Source organism: Scyliorhinus canicula, chromosome 3 (assembly GCF_902713615.1).
Source record: "Scyliorhinus canicula chromosome 3, sScyCan1.1, whole genome shotgun sequence".
Lineage (NCBI taxonomy): Eukaryota > Metazoa > Chordata > Chondrichthyes > Carcharhiniformes > Scyliorhinidae > Scyliorhinus > Scyliorhinus canicula.
In genome coordinates, this window is record NC_052148.1 from 34,516,691 (window position 1) to 34,528,545 (window position 11,855).

General features: G+C 46.6%; 1 protein-coding gene across 2 annotated transcripts in view; it reads right to left on the bottom strand.

Moving 5' to 3' along the window:
- The window catches only part of LOC119963897 (DDRGK domain-containing protein 1), a 134,244-nt gene extending 126,870 nt beyond the window's left edge, over positions 1-7,374 (bottom strand). The window contains exon 1 of one of the 2 annotated variants that reach the window (XM_038793279.1): positions 7,216-7,374. In XM_038793279.1, coding sequence (XP_038649207.1) covers positions 7,216-7,303 — 88 coding nt within the window. In that variant the 5' untranslated portion in view covers positions 7,304-7,374. The remainder of the gene's footprint in view (positions 1-7,215) is intronic. The other variant, XM_038793280.1, reaches the window with a different exon arrangement.
- Between the last annotated feature and the right edge of the window lie 4,481 nt (positions 7,375-11,855).

An 11,855-nucleotide genomic window follows, 5' to 3' on the forward strand; every position in this document is an offset into this window, starting at 1 on the left:
TTTTCACAGTGCTCAGCAAAGGTTTATACTAACAAAAGGAAGGACGGTAGAAAGAGAGAAAATCGGCCGTGGATATCTAAGGAAATAAGGGAGAGTATCAAATCGAAGGAAAAAGCATACAAAGTGGCAAAGATTGGTGGGAGACTAGAGGCATGGGAAATCTTTAGGGGGCAACAGAAAGCTACTAAAAAAGCTATAAAGAAGCGTAAAATAGATTATGAGAGTAATCTTGTTCAGAATACAAAAACAGATAGTAATAGTTTCTACAAATATATAAAACAAAAAAGAGTGGCTAAGGTAAATATTGTCCTTTAGAGGTTGATGGGTAGATGCCGGCGTTGGACTGGGGTGAGCACAGTAAGAAGTCTTACAACACCAGGTTAAAGTCCAACAGGTTTGTTTCAAACATGAGCTTTCGGAGCACTGCTCCTTCCTCACCTGAGGAAGGAGCAGTGCCACAAAAGCTTTTCTTTGAAACAAACCTGTTGGACTTTAACCTGGTTTTGTAAGACTTCTTACTTTAGAGGATGAGAAGGGAGTTTTGATAATGGGAGATGAGGAAATGGCTGAGGAACTGAACAGGTTTTTTGGGTCAGTCTTCACAGTGGAAGACACAAATAACATGCCAGTGACTGATAGAAATGAGGCTATGACAGGTGAGGACATTGAGAGGTAGTGATGGGCAAGTTAATGGACTAAAGGTAGACAAGTCTCCTGGCCCTGATGGAATGCATCCCAGAGTGCTCAAAGAGATGGTTAGGGAAATTGCAAATGCACTAGTGATAATTTACTAAAATTCACTAGACTCTGGGGTGGTCCCAGTGGATTGGAAATTAGCGAACGTGACACCACTGTTTAAAAAAGGAGGTAGGCAAAGAGCGGGTAATTATAAGCCAGTGAGCTTACCTTCAGTAGTAGGGAAAATGCTGGAATCTATCATCAAGGAAGAAATAGCGAGGCATCTGGATAGAAATTGTCCCATTGGGCAGACGCAGCATGGGTTCATAAAGGGCAGATCGTGCCTAACTAATTTAGTGGAATTTTTTGAGGACATTACCAGTGCAGTAGATAACGGGGAGCCAATGGATGTGGTATATCTGGATTTCCAGAAAGCCTTTGACAAGGTGCCACACAAAAGGTTGCTGCATAAGATAAAGATGCATGGCATTAAGGGTAAAGTAGTAGCATGGATAGAGGATTGGTTAATTAATAGAAAGCAAAGAGTGGTGATTAATGGGTGTTTCTCTGGTTGGCAATCAGTAGCTCGTGGTGTCCCTCAGGGATCAGTGTTGGGCCCACAATTGTTCACAATTTACATAGATGATTTGGAGTTGGGGACCAAGGGCAATGTGTCCAAGTTTGCAGATGACACTAAGATGAGTGGTGAAGCAAAAAGTGCAGAGGATACTGGAAGTCTGCAGAGGGATTTGGATAGGTTAAGTGAATCGAGCTTGGGTCTGGCAGATGGAATACAATGTTGACAAATGTGAGGTTATCCATTTTGGTAGGAATAACAGCAAACGGGATTATTATTTAAATGATAAAATATTAAAGCATGCTGCTGTGCAGAGAGACCTGGGTGTGCTAGTGCATGAGTCGCAAAAAGTTGGTTTACAGGTGCAACAGGTGATTAAGAAGGCGAATGGAATTTTGTCCTTCATTGGTAGAGGGATGGAGTTTAAGACTAGGGAGGTTATGCTGCAATTGTATACGGTGTTAGTGAGGCCACACCTGGAGTATTGTGTTCAGTTTTGGTCTCCTTACCCGAGAAAGGACATACTAGCGCTGGAGGGTGTGCAGAGGAGATTCACTAGGTTAATCCCAGAGCTGAAGGGGTTGGATTATGAGGAGAGGTTGAGTAGACTGGGACTGTACTCGTTGGAATTTAGAAGGATGAGGGGGGATCTTATAGAAACATATAAAATTATGAAGGGAATAGATAGGGTAGATGCGGGCAGGTTGTTTCCACTGGCGGGTGAAAGCAGAACTAGGGGGACATAGCCTCAAAATAAGAGGAAATAGATTTAGGACTGAGTTTAGGAGGAACTGCTTCACCCAAAGGGTTGTGAATCTATGGAATTCCTTGCCCAGTGAAGCAGTAGAGGCTCCTTCATTAAATATTTTTAAGATAAAGATAGATAGTTTTTTGAAGAATAAAGGGATTAAGGGTTATGGTGTTCGGGCCAGAAAGTGGAGCTGAGTCCACAAAAGGTCAGCCATGATCTCATTGAATGGTGGAGCAGGCTCGAGGGGCCAGATGGCCTACTCCTGCTCCTAGTTCTTATGTTCTTATGTTCTTAATACTGAAGCAATCTATGTTCATATGAAGCAAGACATGAATAATAATAATCTTTATTATTGTCACAAGTAGGATTACATTAACAATGCAATGAAGTTACTGTGAAAATCCCCGCGTGGTCACATGCCAGCGCTGTTTGGGTACACTGAGGGAGAATTCAGAGTGTCCAAATTACCTAACTCGCACGTCTTTCGGGATTTGTGGAGGGAAACCGGATCTCCAGGAGGAAACCCAAGCAGACACGGGGAAAACGTGCACACTCGTGACCCGAGCCGGGAATCGAACCTGAGACCCTGATTCTGTGAAGCAACAGTACTAACCACTGTGCTGCCATGCCGCCCAGTCATGGGCTGACAAGTGAAAAATAACATTTGTGCCACACAAGTGTCATGCAATGGCCATCTCCAACAATAGAGAATCTAACTATGGCCACTTGATGTTCACTTTACTGTGTACAGTTTTAGTCTCTTTACTTGAGAAATTATGTATTGGCACTGGAGGGGATACAGAGGAGATTCACTAGGTTGATTCTGGAGTTGGGAGGATTAGCTTATGAGGAAAGACTAAGCAGACTGGGAATATACTCATTGGAATTTAGAAGACTGAGGGGGAATCTTATCAAAACATATAAAATTATGAAGGGAGTAGATAGGATAGAAGCAGGGAGGTTGTTTCCACTGGCGGGTAAATCTAGAACTAGGGGGCATAGACTGAAAATAGGGGGGGGGGGGGGGGGCAGATTTAGGATGAGTTGAGGAAGAACTTCTTTGCCCAAAGGGTCATGAATCTGTAGAATTCCCTGCCCAGTGAAGCAGTCGAGGGTACCTCGTTAATGTTTTAAAGGCAAAGATAGATAGATTTTTGAACAGTAAAGGAATAAAAGATTAGGGTGAGCGGGCAGGTAAGTGGAGCTGAGTCCACAAAAAGATCAGCCATGGTCTTATTGAATAGCGGAGCAGGCTTGAGATGCCCGATAGCCTGTTCCTGCTCCTGGTTCTTATGTTCAATGGAATCACCATTACTGAATCCCACACTATCAATATCCTGGGGCTTACCATTGACATAATAATAATCTTTATTATTGTCACAAGTAGGCTTACATTAACAGTGCAATGAAGTTACTGTGAAAATCTCCTAGTCACACTCTGGCGCTTGTTCGGGTACACAGAGGGATAATTCAGAATGTCCACTTCACCTAACAAACACGTCTTCCGGGACTTGTGGGAGGAAACCAGAGCGCAGGGAGGAAATCCACGCAGACACTGGGAGAACATGCAGACTCCGCACAGTGACTTGCCAATGTCTGTCCACCATCCACAAGGCAAAAGTCAGGAGTGTGATGGAATACTCTCCACGTGCCTGGATGAATGCGGCACCACAAACAAAAACTTGACATCGTGAAGGACAAAGGAGCCCACTTGACCGACATCCCATTTATCGCAATAAACATTCACTCCCTCCACCACCAGTGCAGTGGCAGCCTTTTCCACCATCTACAAGATGCACTGCAGCAATTCACCAAGGCACCTTTTACCAGCACCTTCCAAACTTGCGACCTCAACTACCTGGAACGAACACCACATGCAAGTTCCATCCTGATTTGGAAAAAAAAATGCCATTTCTTCACTATTACCGCGTCAAAATACTGGAACTCCCTCCCTGACAGAACTGCGGGTGTTCCTACCACCACATGGACTGCAGTGGGCCCTGACGTCCTCCGGATCCGATACAAGGGATCCATCGTTGGCATGCAGCATAAGGAGCTGCTGACGGATCCTGCGCCTTCCTTCCAGCGAGCCGAAGGGGGAGCCATGGTCCATGTCCGTGAGGATCAGGATACTCAACCTCACATGGCCGCAGGACCACACGCCATCCGCGGACCAGAAAGTACGTTAAGTATCCCCTTAGGGGATTTTCACAGCAACTTCACTGCAGCGTTCATGTAAGCCTACTTGTCACAAATAAAGATTATAATTGATGGGAGACTTTGAATCCCCCTTTCTGATACCTCCTTCCAGGCCAGGCGGATGGAAAGCTGGTGCCGGAAGGAGTAGATGTGCCCGAGGGGCACCTTCAGACCACGCGGGAGTGGCACCACCTCTGATCGTACACCCACAAGTAGATGGATGTGGAGCTCCAGAGGAAGGTAGGGACAGACGTTCAATTTTTCCTTTATTCATTCAGGGGACATGGACGTCGCTGGCTAGGCCAGCATTTATTCCCCATCCCCGAGAACACTTAAGAGTCAACCACATTGCTGTGGGTCTGGAGTCATGTGTAGGCCAGACCAGATAAGGATGGCTGACGTCCTTCCCTAAAAAAAGGGCATTAGGGTGAACCAGATGGGTTTTTACAACAATTAACAATGGTGTCTTGGTCGTAATTGGACTTTTAGTTCCAGATTTTTATTGAATTCAAATTCCACCAACTGCCCTGGTGATTTTCAAACCCAGTTCCCCAGAGCATTACACTGGTCTCTGGATTACTAGTCCAGTGAAAATACCACCACATCACTGTCTCCCCAATAAGCATCTTTATTGTCACAAGTAGGCTTATGTTCACACTGCAATGAAGTTACTGTGAAAATCCCCTAGTGCCACATTCCGGCACCTGGTCGGGTACACAGAGGGAGAATTCAGAATGTTCAATTCACCGAATAAGTCTTTCGGGACTTGTGGGAGGAAACCAGAGCACCCGGAGGAAATCCACGCAGACACGGGGAGGACGTGCAGACTCCACACAGACAGTGACCCAAGCTGGAATCAAACCTGGGACCCTTGCGCTGTGAAAAAGAGGGTCCAGGTGACAAGGTGGACCACTTGGCCCTCAGAAAAAATACGACTTTGCCATACATGCGAGAGGCAGCCACAATTACCTTGGGGCCGATGGACCCGGCCACTAAGCAAACACACACCTCCAAGGTCATAGTAAGGTGAGCGTAACACTTAACCCCCAGCTTCCGGGTGAGCAACCGGAATAGTGGCAGGGCTGTGGGAGCAGTGGAGGCAGAGGAGACCACCAGCCCCGCATGTGACGTTTGAAGGCTCTGCCACTGGCAGAGATGGAATGGCCAAGAGGGCAAATATGCTACGCCCACACAGATGTGGAATTACTCGTGTCAGCAATTGTAAATAGTCGGGGGAGGGCTGAAGTGAAAAGAGTATGGGTGTTATATCATACTCCACTCGGAGCTCAAAGGAAAGCAGAGGAACAAGGAAAGGAAGGGGAAACAGAACAATGGTCACAGCAGGAGGAGGAGGATGGCGGAACAGGAGGGTCGAGCTCCATGAATGGCTGGTACCTGTAATGGGACGCTCCTGTGCAGCTGGTGGATGGGAGGATATGGGAGAAAAAGTAAGGAGGGACTCAGCAAACACACAGTTCACACTCCCAACGTGGGATGACCACACCAATGGAAAGCAGACACCCTCTCTGCCAAAAGCAGCCGTTGGTGTGCGCAGTTTGCGGCCTGGGAAGGGGCTCAGCAAACACACCGTCTACCAGCTCCGCATGTCCACCTTGGTCAAGCACACCTGATGGAAGAAGAAAGAGGCTTCATCCTTGCTGAGAGGCCGTTTTTGATGGGTGCAAGGACCAGGCCGGGCAGACCAGCAGCCCGGGAGGGTCCCAGAAAATAAGCAGTCCAGAGGGCTCAGCTCCCACCCTGGTCTTGATAGTCACCCTCTTCTCCTTCAACCCTCCTTTCTCCAGTTAGGCAGTCAGGTAAGCACCAAACAAAGCGGGAACTGGCAGCAAACAGATAAGCAGCAGCAGTAACAACAAAGAGAGTAGGGGTGGCCACTCTCCATGACAGCAACAACTCAAAAGTCTGCACTGCAAGTGTCTGCTTTGCAATGGTCATGCAAAATTGTCCATTGGTGTCCAAAAGATTCGGTGGGATTACAGGGACAGGGCTGTGAGGCTAGTTAGGGTGCGCTTTTAGAACATAGAACATACAGTGCAGAAGGAGGCCATTCGGCCCATCGAGTCTGCACCGACCCACTTAAGCCCTTCACTTCCACCCTATCCCCATAACCCAATAACCCCCCCTACCCTTTTTGGACACTAAGGGCAATTTAGCATGGCAAATCCACCTAACCTGCACGTCTTGGACTGTGGGAGGAAACCGGAGCACCAGGAGGAATCCCACGCAGACACAGGGAGAACGTGCAGACTCCGCACAGACAGTGACCCAGCGGGGAATCGAACCGGGGACCCTTGCGCTGTGAAGCCACAGTGCTATTCACTTGTGCTACCGTGCTGCTTTTAGGGGGTCGGTGTAGACTTGATGGGCCGAATGGCCTTCTGCCCCACAGGGATTCTATGTCAACAACGTACGGTTACGGTGAAAATCTTTCAATTAAAAGTACCGATTTAAATTAATTCAAACTAGGCTCACATTTACATTTTGCTGTGGGAATTAAAAAGCGAACAGCCACAGCTGTGGGTGCACAAAGTTACCTGGAAAGGGTAAAAACTTATTTGCACCCCGCCTTCCCCCTCGACTCAGGTGGGGACTGGATTCTTGACTTGTCCCTTCCCTAAAACACCTATTTGATTTAATAACGGAACACACGCATTCGCAAGTCGGGACTCAAGGAAAGGAGCAGAGTGCAAACAACACAGGAGTCTTGGAGCAGGTGAGAAAATTAAAGTTAAAGCAAAATCCCAATTGGAAATAACTGTCCCCGGTCCTTGACGCTGGCGAGAGGTCGGCCTCCCATTGATTGACAGCCAGGCGGACCAGTCCCTGGCCGCCAAGTCGCCGACAAGTCCTCCGTTACCCAATCAGGTGTACAGAGGCGGGACCTCCGGTGGCTTCACCCAAGCGGCTCCGGGTCACGATGGGCCCCACGCCCGCCTCCGATTCCAAACCGCACACCTGTTGTCACCAACAGTGGATGTCAGTCGCCTACCTTTCTGCGCCCGTCCTCTGATTCTCGATGCAAAGAAGATGAGGATCACCAGGATAGCAGCCGCCAGCACGTACAGCACCGGATCCATGTTTACCTCCGCCTGGCCCCGCCCCTGATGACGTCGGCCCCCCCCCCCACCGTGGCCGGTACCACTCCCGACGCCGGGGGCGGGGGTGAGCCGGCAGAAAAACGCCTGGGTACACATCAGCCATTCACATTCAAAACGTTTTCAGAACCCCATTCCGGAATTTTCTTCTGAATCTGGAACAATTCATGCAATCCATGCCATTTGGTTCAGATTTCACCCGGCAAGAATTTTATTCGCAAACAAAAATTCCCCTGCGATCCAATAGTCCTTGGGTGTGCGAGGAGAATCCCAAAGTCGCTCACAGCGCCATCGTTCGGCTGGGAGGCGAAACTGAGAGGATTCAACTATCACACAGACTGGGGCTCCCAAAGACTGAGAGGATACAACTATCACACAGACTGGGGCTCCCAAAGACTGAGAGGATACAACTATCACACAGACTGGGGCTCCCAAATGAAAATCGCTTATTGTCACGAGTAGGCTTCAATGAAGTTATTGTGAAAAGCCTCTAGTTGCCACATTCCGGCGCCTGTCCAGTGAGGCTGGTACGGGAATCGAACCGTGCTGCTGGCCTGCTTGGTCTGCTTTAAAAGCCAGCGATTTAGCCCAGTGAGCTAAACTCATGACAATAAGCGATTTTCAATTTTTCTATTTTTTCAGTGGTTAGCACTGTTGCTTCACAGTGCCAGGGTCCCAGGTTCGATTCCCGGCTTGTGTCACCGTCTGTGCGGAGTCTGAATGTTCTCCCCGTGTGTGTGTGGGTTTTCTTCGGGTGCTCCAATGTCCTCCCACAATGCCTGAAAGCCATGTTTTTAGGTGAATTTGCCATTCCGAATTCTCCCCCTGTGTACCCGAACAAGCGCAGCAGTGTGGCGATTATGGGATTTTCACAGTGCAGTGCAGTGTTAATGTAAGCCTACTTGTGACTCTAATAAAGATTACTATTATTATGAGGGATGAGCTGGCTATGACAGACTGGGAAATATTTCTGAAAGGAAGGGCAGTGGATAGCAGGCAATGGCAGGCATTCAAGGAACTCCCAAAGTTGTTTACTCCTATTTGGTGCAAGAGTAGAAAGGGAACCGTGGAAACCATGGCTTACAAAGGAAATTAGGAATAGTAATAGATTCAAAGAAGAGGCATACAAGATAGCAAGAGAAAGCAATTGACCTGAGTATTGGGAACTGTATAAATTTCAGCAAATGTGGACCATGGGATTGATTAAGAAGAGGAAGATACAATATGAAAGTAAGCAAGCGGGGAACATAAAAACTGACAGTAAAAGTTTCTATAGGGGCAGTGTAGGTAGCACTTAGGGTTAGAGGATATGTCGTTGTGGGAAACTATTTGTGATGTACATAGGTTTGTGCCAGCAAGACTCGATGTGAGGTTCCGGGTGTGGCGATTTAATGGGGATTTAGTAATAGAAACATAGAAAATAGAAGCAGTAGGAGGCAATTCCGCCCTTAAGCCTGCTCCACCATTCATTATGATCATGGTTGATCATCACGTTCAATCCTGATCCTGCCTTCCCCATATCCCTTTATCCCCAAGAGCTGTATCTAATTCCTTCTTGAAGTTACTCAATGTCTTGGCCTCGACTACTTTCTGTGGTAGTGAATTCCACACATTCACCACTCTCTGGGTGAAGAAATTTCTCCTCACCTCAGTCCTAAAAGGTTTACCCCTTATCCTCAAACTATGGCCCCTAGTTCTGGACTCCGCCACCATGGGAAACATTCTTTCTGAATCTACCTGTCTAATCCTGTGAGAATTTTGTACGTTTCTATGAGATCCCCTCTCACTCTTCTAAACTCCAATGAATATAATCCTACTTGACTTAGTGTCTCCTCATATGACTGTCCCACCATCCCAGGATACTTCAGGGACTTGTTTATTATGGGGGCAAATTTGCGGGGCTGGAGGAGTTGGAGGAATTGTTTGAGTTACCAAAGGAGAATGAGTTTAGCTACCTGCATGTTTGGGATTTAGTGAGGAGAGAGGTGCCACCTTTCCCAGAATTGCCGCCTCCGGTGCTGCAAGATAAGCTTCTGTCGGAGGACGAAATAGGGAAGGGGAAGGTGTTGGATATTTAAAAGGAACTGATGGAGATGGAGGGTGCCCTTGTGGAAGATGTTAAGCACAATGAGAGGAGGAGTTGGAAGAGGCGATGGGAGCTGGGACATGGGCTTAACAGGATTAGACAGGGTAGATTCAGAAAGAACGTTCCCAATGGTGGGGGAGTCCAGAACCATAGGACATAGTTTGAATAAACCATTATGAGGTGAGGAGAAATTTCTTCATCAAGAGAGTGGTGAATCTGTGGAATTCACTACCACAGAAAGTAGTTGAGGCCAAAACGTTGTGTAATTTCAAGAAGGAATTAGGTATAACTCTTGGGGCTAAAGGGATCAAGGGATATGGGGGAAGGTGGAATCAGGCCACTTGAACTTGAAGATCAGCCTTGATCATAATGAATGGTAGAGCAGGCTTGAAGGGCTGATTGGCCTCCTCCTGCTTCTATTTTCCATGTATGTTTCTAAAGCCATTGCAGGACTTTTGAAGTATAGTCACCATTCTCATGTCGGAAAAATAAGAGTCACTAACAAATCCAATAAGGATTCAATAATAATAATCTTTATTGTCACAAGACGGCTTACGTTAACACTGAAGTCACTGTGAAAAGTCTCTAGTCGCCGCACTTTGGCACCTGTTCGGGTACACAGAGGGAGAATTCAGAATGTCCAAATTACCTAACAGCACGTCTTTTAGGACTTGTGGGAGGAAACCGGAGCACCTGGAGGAAACCCACGCAGACACAGCGAGAATGTGCAGAATCCACACAGACAGAGACCCAAGCCGGGAATCGAACCTGGGACCCTGGAACTGCGAAGCAACAGTGCTAACCAATGTGCTACCATGCCGGAGAAACTTTTACTCAGAGGGTGTATAGAGTGTAGAATTCACTACCAAAGCGAGTAGCCCAGAGGAAAAGCTAAGATTTAATTAAGAAATGCTAGATACGTAGATGAGGAAGAAAAGGAATAGAAGTATCTGTTGATAATGTGAGATTTGTTGTGAGAGTAAGGTGGGAGGAGGTTCCTGTGCAGTGTAAGTACTGGTACAGACATTTTTTTTTCATTTTTTTTTAAATTTAGAATATCCAATTCATTTTTTCCAATTAAGGGGCAATTTAACGTGGCCAATCCACCTAACCTGCACATCTTTGGGTTGTGGGGGTGAAACCCACGCAGACACAGGGAGAACGTGCAAACTCCTCACAGACAGTGACCCAGGGCCGGGATTCGAACCCGGGTCCTCAGCGCCGTAGGCAGCAATGCTAATCACTGTGCCACCGTGCCGCCCTGTACTGGTACAGATATGTGGGTCAAGCAGCCTGTGTGACTCTGAGAAGAAATATTGATGCAGGATGAAAATGTAATAAATAGAGCAGTGTGCTTTAGAAACAAAGGTTTTGTGGGAATGTTTTACTCTTTACCACACCTAGTCTAAAACATTACTCAAGTCCCTTCAGAATTTCATCTTTCACACATATTTTATTTGAGAGAACACAAACTTTACAGTATTACCCAGTGAAACAATTTTGTATTCTTGCAATGGTTGTAAATTGACAAATTTGTATGTGATGGGATTTAAAATGAATAATGCATGTTTTTTCTTTTTGTTTTACGTGTCCTGTTTTGAATTGCTCCAGTTACGTTTCAACATGTTGTAAATTGCCACACGCCACACTCATGATTATCGTGTTTCTTCATCGGTCAGCACCGTCTGTGGGCCAAGGAATGAAGCTTTTGTCGTTGTTTCTATATCCTTCACGCTACTCACTGGCTGTAGTCAGTCTGTAGATGAATGGGTTACTCAGGTGTAGCATATTACTCTTTTGAAATGCCGCCACGTAAAAAGTAACCACAAGTCTGTTAGACAAGCATAAAAATGCATTCGTACAGGCAACTGCAGGGAAATTCCAGTCCAGAAAACAGAGGTTCATTCTGGATGTCTGCGGTGAAGCTACACATTGCTTAGATTGGCTGTAAATAGCCTCGGTTTGTCTTATCAATGTGATATCCTTACCCTGTCGGGGTGAGATTCCAATCAGTTAAGTGTTTCTACATTAACCTTGTGTGGAAATCAAAGAAAGAGAGATTACAATGTCCAAATTCAAATAAAGACCCCCCTCTCGCCCCTTGCATCAGTGGCCATTCATCATGTGTGACCCTCGAGTCAAGTATGGATGGAGTATTCGCCATTGGGTGGTGGGGGAAGGTGGGCTTTGAGGAGAAAAGGGAAGAGCATCATAACCAAGCACATTCTACACTCACCTGGCAACCCTGAGTCCAAGAGGTCATTGCCACATGACCTGATATAAGACCCCTGATATATTATTTTACCTTCCTCAACCCACAGACTGCTTATGTTGCCTCACAGTCCAGACAGAAATCTGAAAAGGTTCAAGGTCCCAATGTGAATAGCTCTATACCACTCCACTCTACACATTTACCCACCAAGTTATCAGGGCAACCTGAAGGAACAT